This window comes from Lepidothrix coronata, unplaced genomic scaffold (assembly GCF_001604755.1).
Source record: "Lepidothrix coronata isolate B3197 unplaced genomic scaffold, Lepidothrix_coronata-1.0 Scaffold288, whole genome shotgun sequence".
Lineage (NCBI taxonomy): Eukaryota > Metazoa > Chordata > Aves > Passeriformes > Pipridae > Lepidothrix > Lepidothrix coronata.
The window spans coordinates 10,283-28,726 of NW_016690468.1; the positions used below are offsets into that span (position 1 = coordinate 10,283).

Genomic DNA, 18,444 nt, shown 5'->3' on the forward strand with positions numbered 1-18,444 from the left:
CTGATGTGGCTGTGTTCAAGAGGAGGTCAGAATCTGCTTCCAAGGCTGATACATGCACAAAATTTTCCATTAATTGCAACACTGCAACTTCCCCAAGACATCATGTTGTGAGAATGTTAAAAAGAAACAACCCCCCCACCAAAAAAAAAACCACCAAAGCAAAAAAAGAACAACCCCAAACTCTGAAAAATATAAAACTGAATTTGTCAGCAAAACACTAAACTGTTAGAAATCATTGTGAGAGTTTGGGGATTGCTTGTATTTGTATTATTTTAGCAATTCAGTCTGTAAGTTTAAAAGGAAAAGGGACTTGGCAGACGAGCTCAATAACAGGCTTGGAGAATAAGACCTTGTGGGCTGAGTTTCATGCTAACAGGAAACTGCTCAGTCTGGATTTAATCAAGAGGCCATCTCTTCACTGACACAACCAGGCTACCCAAAGGCAAAGGAGTTTTTATGGGGTTTTGTGCTCTCTGCTCAGAGGAACAATTTATCTACTGCCATTAAAAGATGCTCCTGAAGCTCTTTGCAGTTTTTGACAGTGGCACACGGTGACCACTGTTAGTCATACCAAGAAATGCCACCAGCTTGGCATTGTTTTGTGCATCAAAACAACAAAAAAAGGCTCTCCAGCTCCTATTTGTCTCCTTCAGCACCGTGTCCAGCAGTCTAACAGAGATGCTGAACCCCGCATCTCAGGGCTTCAGCAACATTTCCTTGGTCCTTTACCATAAACAGATACGGCATTTTATAGTCTGATTTACACTTTTTAACAGCTCACTTTGATTTTTCAGGCAACAGATCAGAGCTTTGATAATCTGCAAGTGCAAATGATGAGCAAGTAGCTTCCTACAAGACTGACAGTCTTTCAAAAGCAAATGTAAAAAGGTTGAATGGAGGGATATCCCTGCACATCCTTATTTTTTGCTGTTGTGCATGTACTGATCTAGTGGAATTCCAACATCTTTACTAACCCTTGGCAATGCTGCACCTTCAGAGGGGCCCACTCTCTTTTAAGGTGATCATCTTACAGCTATACAGCACAAAACATTACCTACATACACAGTTCTTGCTGAAACAGGAGAGCTCCACGCAGACTGAAACACATCCAGGCTGAAAAAACTTCCTGCAAACACTACCTGTTAACCTTCAATGGGATTATAAATTAATTATAAACTCCGTCATCTCCTAAAATAATGTTACGCCCTAGCAAGAGGGATTAGAGACTCAAGGTAAAAAGGAAAGTTAAAACTCCAATCAGCACAAAAACAGAGACTGCCCAAATAAAGACATACAGAACTGTAGTCATTATTTCAGAAATGTCACTGGAAACAATCATTTTTACCCAGAAAACCACTGTTCTGCAAGTTTTCTCCAGTGCAAATATTATCTGTTGAGATTCTGAAAATGTGAACCGTGGAATGAAATCAAGGTAATTGTTTTTTATTAGGCAGACTGGAAAAAAATACTAAAACAACTGGGGTGAACAATAAATGAGATATCACATCTTCTTCATACTCAGTCATTTGAAACATTACCACTCGACCAAAGACTTGTTTTATTCAGATATTCTGCAGCTATTTTCAAGAACACCTAGCTAACTCTTAAACTCCATTTTTACTGATTTTGACAGATTTTAAATGCTTTTCACTTTCCTTGAAACTTACAGCTTTTCCAGATGGAGAGTTTTCCACTCGGGTTTTAGTAACTTACTGGACAGGCACCCCATGCTGGAATAAAAGTGCCTGAAGTACACTTTACCTTTTAAGTTAACTCAAAATAAGGCACTCTAATCAAGAATTTAACTCTTTGTCTAAATGTGATTCTGCGTTAACCTTCTGAAAGTAGAAGCAAGATACTCTTATTTTTTCATGTTGCTTCCTCACACACAGGTTCACCAACAAATATCCTTAATATCTACACTCATCCTTGGGGGAAGTAAAAAAAAATAAAAACAAAAGGAAAAAAGAAATCAAATTATGGGATGACTGAGCTTGAAATATTAACAACTTATTTGACATAGTGTTTCCTTCCAACAAAGCCCTTAATGAACTTTATAACTGAGCCTGCTCCCTTTTAAGGGGAAGAAAGCAGGATTGTCCCGTAGGTGTATTGACAGATAAAACCCACAGCAGCTGACAATCATGCTGGACTGACTCAAACTCACACCACATGACCACTAAATAAAAAAAAAAAACAAACTGTGAAAAGTGGTAATTTTGCCCTAACAATTCCACATAGCAGTGACCAGACTAATCTTATCAAACAGTCACAAGAATTTCAAGTGGTTTTGGGGCAGGCCACGGCTGTACACACCCCTCCTGCCACCAGTTCTGCGATCCTGGAAGTATTTAAGAGCCCTGCATCCCACCACTGTCCTCTCTGTCCTTGTCCCCTGCTCTACTGAACTTCCAGCCTAGAAAACAGCTTGTATGAGATAAGACTGAATTTGAAGCAGAATTTCCAGCCTTGGGAAGTGTGGCTCGCAGTGCAGGGCCTGCAGTGCAGACCTGCCTTCCCAAGGGCAGCTGCTTTTATCCTGCAGTGTACTTGGAATTAAAATGAAATAAAATTACTCCAGAACTCTCTCCATTTCACTAACTCCCATTTCCCCATTTTGGATACTGATGAAACAAAGAAAAATCAGAATTCTGCATGTTGACTGCACCAAACTCAGAAGCCAAAATAACATCATGAGCTCCTTCCTATGCTCCAACAACAAGGGGTATTCCCGGATTTCCAAAGCTCCACCCTTTTCCTTTCCTTCCTTACCACATAAATAACCATTCTTGGCAGCAACCCAGAGTTTCCAGGACCAATTAATTCCATGATCATCACACAAAAGGCATTCTCATTTTCTCCTCAGAGCTCACAGCCTGGCTGGTATCTGTCTGAAGCACTGGCAAACAGTAATAAAAGCTGGGGGGCAGATTTAGGGGAAAAAGGAAAAGGAAAAAGAAAAAAGCCTCTTATAGAAATGCTGTTGCTCAGTTAGAACCCTTTCACTCCAGCACATTGCAGCTCCTTGAAGCCACTCTGAAGAAAATAGGAAACATTCCATAGTGCTGAGCTATGCATTCTCACACCTTCTGAAGGGATGCAAATTTAGACTCATTTGGGTATCAGTGAATTATGTGGGACTAGCTCTAAATGAATCAAAGCAAAAGTAAAGAAGCCTAATTTACACATCACCTCTCCCTGCATGCATCTAAAGGAGTTTGAGCAAGTGCATTAAGAAATTGAATCTTCAAAGAGGTCTAGGTTAAAATGGCATTGTGCAGCTCTTACAAATGGTGGAGCTTATCCAGCCATGGGAACACAGAAATTCCTGCTCTGAATTTACCCACTTAGAAGCATCTGTGCAGGAAAGGAATGTAGCTGTATTATTCAGTGAGAATTCAAGTCGTCCAAGAGGTTCACTGTGCAGCACACAAGTTTTTTAGAGACCAAAAATCCCCGCAACAGCTCCAAATCCCCACCTCTACCTTGTATGATTTATGCACTTACCTTCTCGTTGCTTCCTACCTACAGAAAGCTCCTTCTCATCCTGACTCTCACCCCTCTTCCACAAGGCTTTTAACAAAACCAAGACAACCCCTCCACCCCTCTCCCCTTTTCTGAGTGTCCTCACTGAGTTAACTGAACCTGAAAAATCAGATTACTGAAACCCTTTCCATTTTTGTTTGTTGTGTTTCACAGCCCTACAGTTTACCACAACCCTTAAGCATGCCAGAGCTGTATTATTTTCATTGCATGTCAGTATTATGAAATATTGCTTGCCCTGGTTTTGATTGGACATTGAAGCTTAGCAAGTTCCTAAAACAGAAAAGCAAGAAGAAGAAACCAGTAAGTCAGGTAATACTCTTAGTCATGTGCATCTTATGCCGCTGGGGGAAGATCGGTCATCAAATGACTAGAAATACTCTTCTAGTCCAGCAAATGAAATGTGTCCCATATTAAGTATCTTCCCAAAGCCCTTTTGTATTAGAGAAAAATCATTTGTAAAACTCCTCTCTTCAGTGGACAGGAACACCAAAATATCTGATCACCAAACAGAGCAGTAAATAAATACACAAAATAATAAACAGCTAAGGGAGAAGGGCACCAGGATGAAGGCAAGGAAATAGGTTTTAGTGCCCACTTCGGCAGTAAAATCAGCTCATTTTACAATATATTTTGACTTCTGGAGCCGAAGGAAGTGCTACACAGTGTCTCCATGAGGGAAGAGCTCTACAAAGTCTCTTTGGACTTGCATAAAACAGTCTGTGATTAACTGTCAAAACTAATAAAAGCTTTTACAGGTATGGATTACAGAGGGTCCCTAAGGAGGGCAACAGGCAGCTGGGGCAGCTCCCCTGTGCCCCAGAAACAGTAAATAGTAATTACTGTTTCTGCTAACAGCCCTATCTTAACTCCTCTTCCTCCTTCTCCACACTCTCACTGCTTCCAGTCTGTCCTGGAAATTCATAGGTGCCAAAGCACCCAGGAACCAATTCTAGGAACCATAAGGGAAAAAGGAAGGGGTGCCGAGCAGGGAAAAACAGAGTATAAAAGGTGGCAGGCAGCTCGAACATTCCACTGGACTCTAAAACAGCTTTTAATGATTCTGATTATAGATTACAGGGATGGGTACAGTGCACCTTCCATCTGAGGAATACTGAGAGGTTCAAGTTCACAGCATAGCAAATTCTGTATCTATATACAATATTTCTAAGCTGCCTAGATGTTAAAAATTATAACTCTATGCCTACCCTAAGAAATACCAGAGGAAAGCTATTATGGAAATTTTGTTTGTGAAACACTGGTCTGTAAACCATTTGCCATATTTCTTTCATGAAAAATGCTAAAATATGCTGTCATTTTTTTAATAAACACCAAGTGTGGCAAAGAGAAGGGATGATTGATATTAGCACTAACATAGACAGATTTCATATGGTATCATGACTTTTGACTACCAATAGAATGTTTGCCCTGTGAAAAGTAACACTATTTTTTCCTCCTTCCAGAAATGCAATTTAAATTAATTGTGAAGCTCATCATCACCTTCTGCTCAGTCAGTAGAAACAAAGAAGGTCCTATGAGACAGCAGGCAACAGTGCTAAACTCAAAATGGATTAAAGGGTGCCACGAGTAATAATTCTGTTGCATAATGGTAGCATGAATACATATTACATAACCCAAAATGCTTTTATTCATCCTGATTATATTGTTGGCTCTCCTTTCACACTGTAAAGCTTGCTCAAGCAGTACACAGAAATTAAATTTATACGAGTTAGGAAATCAGTGTAAACTGCTACTGCACTCAGTGAAAACACCAAGGGCAAGAGTGATAGATTTTTAACAGTATGAAGAGCTGGAAATTAAAACTGTAGGTATAGGGAGATTAAATGCATCCAGAGAGAGAAAACAGCAGGAGACTGATTCGGATTTTAAAATAAACTGAACCGGAAACAAGGCATTTTTGTGGAGCAACAAATATCTAAGAAATGCTGTTATATGTTTCATAATAATTACTATGAGCAATCTCTAATGGCAAGCTTTTTAAGTATTTTATAAAAGAAAGAGGTTAGCAGTAAGTAACCACTTTCATGACCACAGCATGAATATGTACCTAAACTGAGTTATAAAATTCATTTCCATGGCTGTGCTTTTTACTACCCTTTGTTTCAAAACTAAGAGACCTCTACAGGGTGGGGTCTGAGTAGAAAAAGCAGTAATAGTAAGCTAATGTTTCCTAATATTAAGTGTTACCAGCTTATTTACGTGCTGAAAGACTCCAAAAATATTAAGGCAATTTTTAGTCCAGGCCAAACTGCATTTTTACTGTACTATCTAGACATCCCAGGGGATTGACTATGGAATCTCTTTGGGTTCTTCTTTTGTACACACACCCCTACAGAGACAGGGAGTGACTCTGTGTGACTACACGTGTGTATGTGTGTGTGTGTATGTACCACACCTGAATGGCAGCATCCTTGACCAAATTCTACAGGTATTTTCTCTATGACAAATTCTGTATGACAAACAAACATATGACAGCTAAACACACTGCATGCCTCCACAAATTACTGGATTCTTCTAACCACAGCACCAGCCCTTACCCCTTCTCTTTTGACACAGCAGAAACAGCATGAGCTGGCCCTGAACCCACTTTAGAGATCTGTATTTTGGCTTAAAAATGCTGCACTTGGGCTTAAATCCCTAGGCAATGGACACAAATCAAAACACATAATTATGTGGAAGTATTGAGTCAGAATGCAAATAAGTATAGCTTACAAGTAAAGGGGAAAGAAAGAATGAAAAAAAAAGATAAAACAGAAATTGTCCACGTTTGCTGTCTGTTCTTTTGATTTTTCTTCTTTTTTGGGGGGTTGTTGTTTAATTACCCATCAGGAGTTAACAGCATACTTCTGCTCTTCTCAGTCCTGTTCTAACTTTATGACCACCTGATGTTTTCCTGAACAAAGCGCCTGTTTTTGCAGGAAGAATGCAAGCCTCGTGCTTTAAGTAAGTGTGCAAGAGTTCATTCACATTTTGTCTGCTACAGGGGAGCCAGCAGCCCAGAGCACAGCCAGAATCAATCCCAAGCACTCCAGGGGAGGAATGCAAAGGCCTAAGATCTGCCTTCCAAATGAAACACGTTGGTGTTACTTATTGGACATTTCCAACAGCAGCACAATGGCATCTCCAAACAGAAGACACTGCCCCTGCCCTGAAGGATTTCTACTCTAAAAATACAAAATGCACCACAGGTAGAGACAGACTTTACTACAAACCAAACAAACAGAAGTATAAGGATATCTTCATAATAATTTTCTTATTTGCATGGAATATTTCAACCAGGTTCCAAACGCACCTCAGGAGCATTTGGTTAATTCACCTCTTTTGCACTGAACAGAACAGTTAACCATAAGGGGGGACTGACTTGTTTGCATCCCAACACCAACAAAGCTTTGAAATGTTATGAACCTCATTTGACAAGCTGAGAAACACTCCAAACAACTGAAGGACATTCTGCGCTTGATTCAAGTCAAAACAAAAGCTCCATATATTCAGTGTATGAAAGCTTATGTGGGGCATCAACTATATATAGGAAGGAATAAAACCTGAGATAGCTCTGACGTGAGGGTTTGTTTCTGCTTTAGGATATATAGATACTTACAGGTTTAGATCACTGATTTTTAAGAGTCAGAAAGAGCCTCTGAGATCTGGAAATCTGACGAGTCTCCAGTTTGAAGCCCAAGAGCTCTGAACACATCTCAAAGCATTCAGTCACTCCATATTGTTCAATCATTCTGAGACCTTTCAATACAAAATGCCAATCTGTAATAAAAACATGTTGTTTTACTCGCACAAAGAGCCCATGGAGTGCCCAAAAAGGAAGAAACAGCCACTGACTGGGAGAAAGGTTGAGCCTTGGTAAGGAGAAAGGCAACTGTACCAAGCAGCTGAGGGGGGTGGGAAAGGAGAAGAAAATAACCCCTTAAACTCCTTTCAGACCAAAAAGGTGGGAAGAATATAAGAGAAAAATAGATGAAATAATAGAATGTAATAACAGGATCACTCCACAAAAGCATTTCAAATGCCTACACCTCATTAGTGCCACCCACCATGGCCCAGCAGCAGCACTGGTGGCTGTTGTCCACAGCCATGTGTGGGAGATCCACGCAGGTGGCAGAGAGGAACAAGTCACAACTCCATCAGGCTGTAACCCAGTAACCTGCAGAGCAAAAGCTTCGTGAGTACTGCTACCACGTGAAGCAGCACAAAGCTTCACACTTCAGGTGGAGGCTGCCAAAATCTCATTTTGATTGACAAAGCTGCTAAAGGGGAGATACAATGGGCAACAGATGGCCGATGCAAATAAATGTAGGTAAATGTAAAAAGCCAGCAAAAAACGTCTGTTGAATGTCCCACCCTCAAAGGTCACACACTGGCACACAGATCAGAGGAAAGACCTGAAGGGTTGGAATAGGCAGAACATTAAATCTTTCAGCACAATGCTTGGAAGCGGTAACAAAAAGCAAACAATTCTGCAAAGCATAAATAAAGGGTACCAAAGCAAGTCAAAGGACATTATTCTTCCACTGCATGATGAGACCACATGTAGAGTATCATGCTCTGCTCGAGCTGCCTTATTTTTAAAGTAGCTATTTTGAAGCTGAATGGAGTAAAGCAAAGGGCAACCCACACAACTCCTATATTTGCAGAGCCTGAAACAGCAAGGATGCAAAGTTTTGCTTTACACACACAAAAAAAAGGATCTGAGCACCCAGAGTTCTCCCTGACCAGGAGGAGGTTGCTGGGCTGCTGGAAAACTAGCCCCCACCAAACTCCTGTAGGGTGTCACAATATGGCCCTGACATCTCCTCGCCATTAAAGTTCTTGTGATTCCTTTGGTAAGTGACGGTGTTCAACCTTATTCTGCCTCATTAAATCTTTGCTGCAAACAAATTGTAACCTGAACTTTAGAAACAGCCACACACAATAACTGGGGGGTTTTTCCCCCTCTGACAATGGCCAGATGCTATGGAGGAAGATGAAGGAATAACACCCGTAACATTCAGAACAACCAGCCCAGAGGAAAAGACTCTTCTCAGCTGCAGGACATGTTTGTTTTGTAGCTGAATCACAAAAATTAATGTCTTGTGTTTTCAATCTCATATAGTATTCATGCATTTGTTCTCATTATTTATATAAATGTCCAGTCCTTTCTGTATCCTCTTAGACTCGGCTGGACTCAGCTACTTTTCCAGTGGCATGTCCCTTCAGGTTTATTTCATGCAAAGCAAAATCACTAATTTCTTTCACCCCCTTGCTTTCAAAACCACCAAACAGTCTCCAGAGGTAAAGTGTCCCTTCTCCACTCGCTGTTTTAAATGTTTTTAGTATACCCTCCTATTCACTGCCAGAACAGAGCCTCAGTCCTGTGAGGATTTACTGTTAAACCAGCACATCAACTCTACTTGCAACAAGACACAAATTAAACAGTCCTCACCTTTTCAGCGTCACCAAGTCCTTTCCCATCTGTGGACCCCTTTTGCTAGGTCTCTGATCTTTGAGATGAGGAAACAAGCACCAGGAATGAGTGATGTGCTACTGTCATCCCCTTTTCTCAGCTTCACTTCATCCCCCCCTTCCCTGACACAGCTTCATATTTCAGCTTGCTTTCACAACAGCATCATGGTGGGCAAATGCTTCCACAGAACTCTGGACTCTCAGAAGTCCAGGTCTTCTTCCCAGGTGGTTTTAATTAATTCACTTCTGGTCCTAAATTGTTTCCATGTGCTGCTGTGCCTTGTTAAGCAGCTGCTCCTTGCAGCATATATGTCACATGTGGGGAAGATATCCATGTGATAACATTATGAAGCCACTAAGTAAATATTACCAGGCAGCTCTGACAGCTAATCCATCTCCCCCTGACTTTTATTTAATGTTTCCAGCCCTTCAGCAGCCTAAAAAAAAAAAATAGCCTTTTTAAAGTTGCATCATCCCAGGAAAACTTTTTCCTCCTCTCTTTCCCCACCCCCCTCCAAATAAAGGGGAATCTACCAAACTCAAGATACAGCACTGCAGCTGAATTTTAATCCCCACCCAAATCATACTTCTGTGCTATGTTACATGACAACACACTTCACACAGTCAGTCTGCTGAAAATTTGTGGCCGTGCTTTGGAAGTTATTTGGATGAAAGATGCTTTAAGAATGCAAGAACTTTATCATTTCACTTGGATATGTTTTTACTTTCCTTCCAGTCCCTAAATTGTCACCTATTGGTGACATGGTGCTGAACCGAACCACAGCGCAGCTGGATTCAGGTGTTAGCACGAGTTCAGTTTGGTCCAAGGTAGCAGGATTTCCAGGAACAGTAAAAGGATTTCCATATCCAAACCACAGAATTCCTCACTACAGCTTTAAAACTCGATATTTAAAAAAAATCAAAATTAAAAAGAAACCCACATCCTCACACATCTCAATAAAATTCTTATTCCAGAAGGTGTAAATACCTAACATAGACTTTATAGTTGCACCCCATGTGCTAATGTACCACCCATGAAGAACTACGAGTCACTTCTGGCCACTGAACAGGAAAATAGAGCATTTAGGGGGTGAAACAAGGGCAAAAGTAGTTCTGGAAGACTGCAAGAGCAAACCATGACAACTTCCTGGAGACAACTCCTGGTCAGCTGCTCAACTCTTTAGGAACGAGATCCCAATTCCCTTCAGGAATAATGTTTTACAATCTCTGATACCATGTTGTTGAGGTGAGAACACTAAGACATCACACACATTTTGCCTCTGCTTTACAAGACACAAGGCTCTGGCTACACAAAGACAAGCAAGAGCAGGATTCAACACCGAGTTAGCATTTATTTACCCTTTTCACACAAAATAACCTCATTTTTTCAAGGGGCTAAGTCACCACTTTGTGCTCATTTCTTCACACAGCTGTACCCCCTTACAGTGCTGGCTAAAGGAAGTTATATACTTAGCAAACAGATTCCTAGAGCAGGAGTAAAAGATGGAAGTTTAAAGTGTGCATTTACACATAGATTTTTAATTAGCTTTACCAAGGTTAAATTTAAATCCAAGTGTGACTAACATGCTTGCAATGCTTCAGCCTGTTCCTTAAATGAAAACATCAAAACCCAAACTGTAAAACTAATGGTTTCTCCAGGGCTATTCTCTGTACAGCATCTCAGTCCAGTTCTTATGCTGCTGCTCCCAAGCTTTCCAATGACACATAGCCACATTCCTTGCCAGCTCTTCTTTAACCCAACAAGTGACCTACATCTAGCATTCAGAAAGAAAATACCAGGGTTTTTTGCAGTGAGCTGATTTTTGGGTTATTCCTTTGACTTTCTACTTCTTGACAAAGCAATTCAGTGATGTCAGCAGCAAGACATTTAAGGTGCTGAATTCAGGGAGAACCTCTACCATCCAAGCAGCACAGTTTAAAAAGACAGTCATCCTGGCTGTTGGAGGAATTCCCAGGAGAGAGCAATTATAGCAGGGGATGTCATTATATTCCTGCATGTCACAGGTAAACTGAAAGTATGCCAAGGGCAAGTTTTTGTCCATAAGCAGGCTGGCTGTGAGCTTTCAAAATGCAGATACACACCAGCGCAACAGCAGAGCAGTCTCCAACAACTTTTGCTCAAGAGGCTCCCTTGGCTCTTGTCATTCCACTTCATCTAAAGATCATTAGCAAGAGATGCCTCTGCACAGCCCTTAGGAAGGGAGGCTGCCTGTGTCCCTTTCCCTGGTTCCATGTGGCCATGCTGGAGTACCCCTTAACTCTGTTAATAACACCACAAGATTAAAGCACTGCCACCCTGTCACGCTTTGACAGCTTGGAATGGGAGGTTTTAAACCCAACTGAGAGCATGACTGCATGTGCTGCAAAGCCAGTTACCCCTCTAATTATGCACTTTGGATTTGCAACTGGGAAAGTAATGGACAGTAATCTTTCAGGCTTCCATTTTAAAACTCTTAATAGGCTCAGTTTCTATTTTTGAGTGTGTGTTGCACACACAGCCTCTATTACCCAGCTGATGACTGTATCCAAGAGTGCTCCTTAGGATATCCCTGGAGCAGAGATCTGTGCCTGAACCGGGAAGTAAGGAGAAAAATATTCCATGAGGAGTCATTAATAAGGGCTATGATACTATGGTACCATTATGCCCACAACTGAAGGAAGGACAGGAGGAAAGAGCCTACTCCAAACCAAAAGACCAGCTGAATGAGATGCCAAAGCTTTCTTCTGGATAACTGTGTACCTGTCAATAGGTAAAACCATTCAGTTCCCTCTGCATGCACCTACTTTGTGGGTCTCCAGCCCTTGACAGCACTTCCCCCATGCAATACCAGTGTGAGCACACCCCATCTTTCTTCCTTCTCCAAGACAGTTTCCCAGAGGATCTGGAGTGGACAACAGCACAACTCAGTTTCCATAGGGAGCCTGTCAGCTCCTCGGGAACTGCCTTTCTGCTTCTGCCAAACATACGGCCAGAACTACACCCTGGCCTTGGTCTACGTGGTCAGGACAGGCCGGAGGAACCTGATTGAAGAGTCTGATTTAGCCAAAAGGGACCAACACATGCTCTAAATCAAGAGACAAAACAGCAAGCTGCAGCAAGGACAATGATCAGCCAAGCCCTGGCCTGCTGCTTCCACAGGAAACTACACTCAACCAGAACATCTGGGATCTAAGAGTAAGATAAAAAAGAAATCACAGAGCTGGCTTGGAAGACACGTGGGAGGGCAGGAGCAGGCTCAAAGAAAATTTGAGGTTTGCTTGTTCCTAAAATGTTGATGATTCCAGGCGCCATTTAAATCTCAACCCATATTTAGGAGGTCTGTGTTGGAAAGAAATAAATCCAAACTAAAGCTTCTTTTCTGACAGTTCAACTCGAGAGGGGATCGTGTCCTAGGTCCTAACTGGGATACAGCTTAGTTAGACACAAGTTTTTGCAATGTTTTTCTGACTGAACTCTCCAACACAAGCATCCTGCCAGTGTATGTGACTGTGGAAGTGTTTAGAAGCCAAACCTGTGGTCACATGCAGTTTTCAGTGCGAGACAAGCACTCAAAATTTATTTTCAAAACACCACAAAATTCCCAGGAAAAGTAATTATCAAACAATATCAGTGTTAAGAAAACACACAAATATTTAATGATAGACTTGGTACTTTTCAGCTTTTCCCCCTTTCAGCATTTTAAGGTATTGAAAAGCACCTTTCTACAGCAGTTCATTTTTAATTTTGGAAGAACATGTTCTGCTATACACCCAATGTTATAGTATTAAAGACACCTTGAGAAAAGTAATATTTTGAATCCATCTCTGCCTGAACAAACTCCAGAGCCAGAAGTTCAGCTGTGGCCAAGAAAGCAGAAAGAAAAAACCAAGTCTCTCAAATCTGCTCTAGACATGCATACAACAGCTAAAGAAGCCAGGCAGGCTGGCCATGAGGGAGCAGAGTATTCCTGTGTTATCTGGGTATTTAAGACTTGGAGTCTGCATCATCTATCAGCAAAGCACGAAACTTGATGTGTGAGGATGGGCTCTGAAAGCTCAGCAGTCATTTAAGATGTGGAAATACCGCACAGAGGCTCGGGAGAACTGCCATTCCTGGCAGCAATTCCTCTGACCTGTCCCACGAAATACTCCAGAGGCAGATTGTAAGTCTCTTCCTCACTCTTCCCGGATACAGGACTCCGACAGGAAAAATATCTGCAGGCTTTAGGGAGCCCCTCCTGTCTCAGAGGCTCATTCCTCACTGCTTCCCTCAGACTCCAAGGGCCTAGACAGCGGCCACCCACCCCTCCCTAATTTCTGGAAAGGTGAGATAAAGCAGTACAGCCGTGAACATGGAGCTCTACAAAAGTCATTTCACAGCTCTTTAAAACCTCGTTAGCTTTTTTTTTTAGTAACCCTCTTGTCCACCTGCCCACACCACAGCCATGCCTCTGTTCTTCCTACACCACTCTTCCCCACCTCTCTTCAATTCCATCTCTTCACTTCTCTACCCACTGCTTTTTCCATTCGCTTTCAACTGTTTACTTCTCAGTTTACTGTTTACAATAAATCACTGAGTGCAGTTCACCACTCCAACACCATTCATGCTCTGTCAGCATATTGCTCCTGGCCACAGAAATTCAGGTATTTAGTGGCTGATCTACTTTTACAGCCACTGCTTTGCTGTTCTTATCTCTTTCAAGCTATCGTATGACTCAGCTTGTCTTTGTTTCATTTCACGGGTACCTGGCTGTCAGTTCAAGATTAAAAACCCCCACAGAACTCTGAATTTTTCACCTGTCTCTTCTGTTTTGTTGCCTTTCCTTCATGGACAATAGCACCATCCTGTTGGGACATGCAGGGTGCCAGCTCTCTGGGGGCTGTGTTTACATCCTCAGAGGGAAGTTGGATCCAATTTTTCAGGTTTTTGTTCTGTCATAGCTTTAAAATACAACACTCTCTTTCTAGCCACATCATTCAAATCCCTTGCTGCACTTTCAAACCTTCTATTCCAGTTACTGATACAGCTTTTTCTCTAGCCTGACATAATGCCACCCAAAATCCTGCTGCAGAAAGCATCCTCCTCACCTGCTCTTTGGAGCGTGCCATCCATCTGTACAAATCTCTACTTCTCCATCCTTTTCTCTTACAAAGAAGTCAGGCCATGTACCTCAGCTTCCATGGCTTTTGTGGCTTGTTCCTCTCTCTCAGGACCCTGGAGATCTCTCAAGGTATATCCTGGAGACACCAAAACCCACTTTGTTTTCAAAAAAAAAAAGCCTTTTCATGTTTTCTGTGGTTGAACCTATCATGTTTGGGAGGGATTCCCTCTCACTATCTCCAGAAGGTACACTTGACTTCTGAAGCTTTGATACCAATCATCAGCTGAGACAAGAAGTGTGTACAGACAAGCCTCTTCAGATATCACATCTGTAAGTTCTTTTTAGCCAAAATAGTGCTTTTGTGTAGCATCTCACAATGCTGAGCTCCTACCAGGGCTATTAATACTCCCTAATACTGTAATGCTTAAAGTCCTAAGCTTCACTAAATATTTAGTATTAAGTATTTGGTGACAAAAGCAGTGGCTATTATTGGCAGCCTTTGATGTCTAATATTAAATTTAAAGCTAAGAAATCTGGTGATTATCCAAAAGCTTCACACTTCTGAAAGTTACAGAACTGCTGATGCCTGCCTAAGTCACAGCCTGTTTTTCTTTTATTAACTGTAGAAGTTTGAAACACAAGACAGACATTTCTGTATTTAAATAGGCAAGTGTTTACAGTGCTTAAACTGGAATTTTATGATTGGCCTTTAAACAGACCATTCTCTCATCACAGGGCCAACCACTCAGTGACCCTGGATGGGTTCTCAGGATGCAGAACTTTAAGAAAGGTTTACTAGACTTGACCTACACCAACAAACCGAAAGCTCAGTGCCTCAGAGAATGTCAGACTGCTAAAGTAGTCCTTTACAGGTCACAAACTGACTTTGCAAAGTAATTTTTGAAAAAGTAAATCCAGGCGTGCATATAATCAATAAGAGAGTTACTATGTTTGAGACTCAGTACTTGCTGATGTACAAACGGTTGTTCCCACTCTTCAGCTGACCTTGAGTCTTCAACCTAAGCCTGACTTAGAGCACCATCAAAAAAATTAAGTCCAACACTGATAAATCCAATGTCTTGTTAATTTAGTGCTATGAATTTCAAAGCATAGGACAAAAAAACCATCATAAACCCCTATGAGCTCCAGATAAAAAAAAAAAAAAAAGTCACCTGATGATGATTTTAAAAGAGACTTTTCAAGGCCAGACTGCTGGGGGCAGGGATGACTATTCATAAATAATGCTCTGGGTTAGAGGCTATTTATTGATTTTAGGACCACAAAAAAGCCATTAATAAAACAAGATCACAAAAAGGGCTTAAAATATTTTATGTTCTGAAGAGCTTAAGGGAAACAAACAGCCCATATGTTTCAAAATATGTTCAGATAATATGCAAGAGATTTTTTTTGTTTGGGGTTGGTTTTTTTTTTGGTTTTGGTTTGTTTGTTTGTTTCTGAAAAAGGCCGGCCTGCAAGCTGAAGTCACCGATTTATGCCCAGAACAGGTGTGGATTTCTGACACACTGCCTCCTTCCCCACAAACAGGGCTTGATTTTGACCTCAGAAAACTAACACTAGCCACAGAAAGCTAAGTCACTGCTCTGACCTTGCAGTCCCTTGTACTCCTGGTAAGATGGGCACCATCAGCTGTGGTGATGACCTCAGGAACACACATGCTCCCTTCCTTTGAGAACACGACCTGGCAAACTCCTTCTACGTAAAAGGAACAACACAGCCCAAACAGGACAAAATTCTACTTTTCTAAACTATGTTTATGGGCCACAGACACATGCAAAATGAGTTCCACCTCTTACACAAAACCACCATCTGGGAAAGTTACAGGAGCTCAAATATACTTTGTAATATTTTTCCTGGTAAAAACAGGAGGCAGAGATGGGAAATCTGCCACTCAAAGGAAGCAGATTTGAAATTATCTGTTCTGATTAGAACCCTGTGTACTTCTTGGAAACAAGGGAAGGGATGATTCTAAGCACTATCTGTATGCAGGACAGAATTTGCTTATTTTTCTTGACTGTGGTTTCAGCACTGCTGTATTGCTTCATGTCACAGAAAAATGACTGGACATAAATCTCAGGGCAGTTTTAAAAGCCTTTAAAATACATATCTTGATACTACAACTTCTTATATTATTTCCTTTGATCCCAAAGAAAATATATAAACATAACAAAATACTACGAAAGTTATAGGTACCTCTTGAAGATCTGGCTCAAACTGCCACAGCTGCACTGATTCCAGTGAAGTGAGGATATTTCATATCAACTGGGGACTTGGTCTGAGAAAGGTGAAGGCACTCACCAGCATGTCAAATCGAGTGCATGTGCATTTAAGCTCATTTTACCTACCACAGAAAGCCTTTATGCTTTGAAGACATCTTTGAAAAATAAGACAGAGCTGTAATTCTTGCAGAAATGCAATTAATTTCTCATCTGGCTGAGAAAGCAATAGAAAAATAAGACCCAAGCTATATTTCCTTAAGTTCTGAGGAAGTTCAGCTGAGTTTTGAGAGCTTCATCAGTCAAAATGCCATGACTATTTGTTTGGCAGACCTGAGATGGGTTCCCAACAGCAGAAATGAGCCACAGTCCAGTCTGAAATAAATGTTCAGCTTCTCATGCCATAAGCTAAGATCCTTATTTCTGCACCAAGAATCACCTGATCCATGGCCACAACTGGCCAAGTTGTTTTTACAAGTCAAGAAAAGAGGAAGAGTCAACACAAGGAGAGTGTTATTTCAGATGACCCAAGCAGAATTTCAGTGTTTTGGTTTGACTTTTTTTTTTTTTTTAATGAGAGCAGTCAGTGCTAGAAGTTAATATTGTAACAATTCATGTGGAATTCAGCTCCCTAGAGAAGGCTCCAAAGTCCATGAGCAGCCTTCCCAAATGCCACTACGCCAGCTTCACTTACCCCCAGCCACCTTGCTCCTTTGTTGGCAGCCTGCTGAATCTGCACTTTTTTAAGGGTGACATTGTAGACGGCTCCCTCTTCTACCTCTTCACCCCCATCCTGAAATGTGGTCTGCCAGGAAAAGGAGAAAGAAACAAAAAACAAAAAAAAAAAAAAGATAAAAAGAAACATTTTTCCCCTTCTGCAGACCACAATCTATACCAGGTGCTCTGCTGCTTCTCGAAGAGCCGAGATGATGGGCAGCACAAAGTAAACACAACAATCAAAGCAATCCAGGATACCTTTAGGTTGAGGGAACACTGGAGATATTCTTGGCAAGCTGTCCTTTCCTGTGGTATCAAGATACCCGATTTTCCATTTAACTGTTTTTCCTAGACTAGCACATATTTTAAATAGTTGCATAGAGTCTTTTCTAAGTAAAGAGTTTGGTTTTGATTAGCAGTCTTCTCTTCCCTCTCCCCCCCCCTTTTCTGCAGCAATTAATCTCTTTGGCTTTCTAATTAAGGACGAGTCGCACTTTTAAAACTGCTGAATTACTTCGGCGGCCAGCCTTGAAACTTTGAAGCTAACAAGCACTTAAAACAGAGCAACATTTTAATTGTCTTGACAAGGAGGGATCTGAAGCGCTTTGTGGTTTGCTTTTCCAAAACCTATTATTGCAAGAACAACAAGGAAAAAAAACCAAACAAGGGTGGCAGACAGCAGGGTTTAAAACTCGCAAATAATGGAAAGCGGAGGAAAATAAAGCAGAGCGCAACGTCTTCCAAACTTCCAGCTAACAGAGACTCTGCTCGGCACCGGGCACCGCATCGGCACGGGGAACAGCATCGGTACGGGGAACAGCATCGGCACCGGGAACCGCATCGGCACCGGGAACAGCATCGGCACCGGGAACACCATCGGCACCGGGAACACCATCGGCACCGGGAACACCATCGGCACCGGGCACAGCATCGGCATCGGGAACAGCATCGGCACCGGGCACCGCATCGGCACCGGGCACCGCATCGCCCGGCACCGCTCGGCACTGGGCACGGCAGCGGGACCCGCGAGTAGGGGAAGGACAGGGAGAGGGACGGGACACCCGGTTACCATTTTGGCTCTCCACAGCAGTTTCATCCTCGGTGCCTTTCCCGGGCTCCTGGACGGGACACGCCGCGCTGCCCCCGCCGCTCCGCCCCGAGCGCGGCGGCCGCGGGCCGGGCCGGGCCGAGCCGAGCCGAGCCGAGCGGCCCCTCGGCTGCGCGGGAGGGAGCGGGGGAGGCGGCCCGGCCCTGGCCCCGCCTCGGCCCGGCCCCCCGAGAGCCTTCCTGTTTACTGCGGGCAGCCCCGGCCCAGGGGCGGCGGGAGCGGGGCTGTCTGCCCGGGTGTCCCCTCACAGGGACGGGCGCGGCGC

General features: G+C 42.4%; 1 protein-coding gene across 1 annotated transcript in view; it reads right to left on the reverse strand.

Annotated features, from left to right (window-relative positions):
- Window positions 1–18,239, reverse strand: part of LOC108508249 (ral guanine nucleotide dissociation stimulator-like 1) — a 25,528-nt gene extending 7,289 nt beyond the window's left edge. The window contains exons 1-2 of the mRNA XM_017836891.1: window positions 18,141–18,239; window positions 17,049–17,159 (exon numbers count right to left, since the gene is read on the reverse strand). Coding sequence (XP_017692380.1) covers window positions 17,049–17,159; window positions 18,141–18,167 — 138 coding nt within the window. The 5' untranslated portion in view covers window positions 18,168–18,239. The remainder of the gene's footprint in view (window positions 1–17,048; window positions 17,160–18,140) is intronic.
- Between the last annotated feature and the right edge of the window lie 205 nt (window positions 18,240–18,444).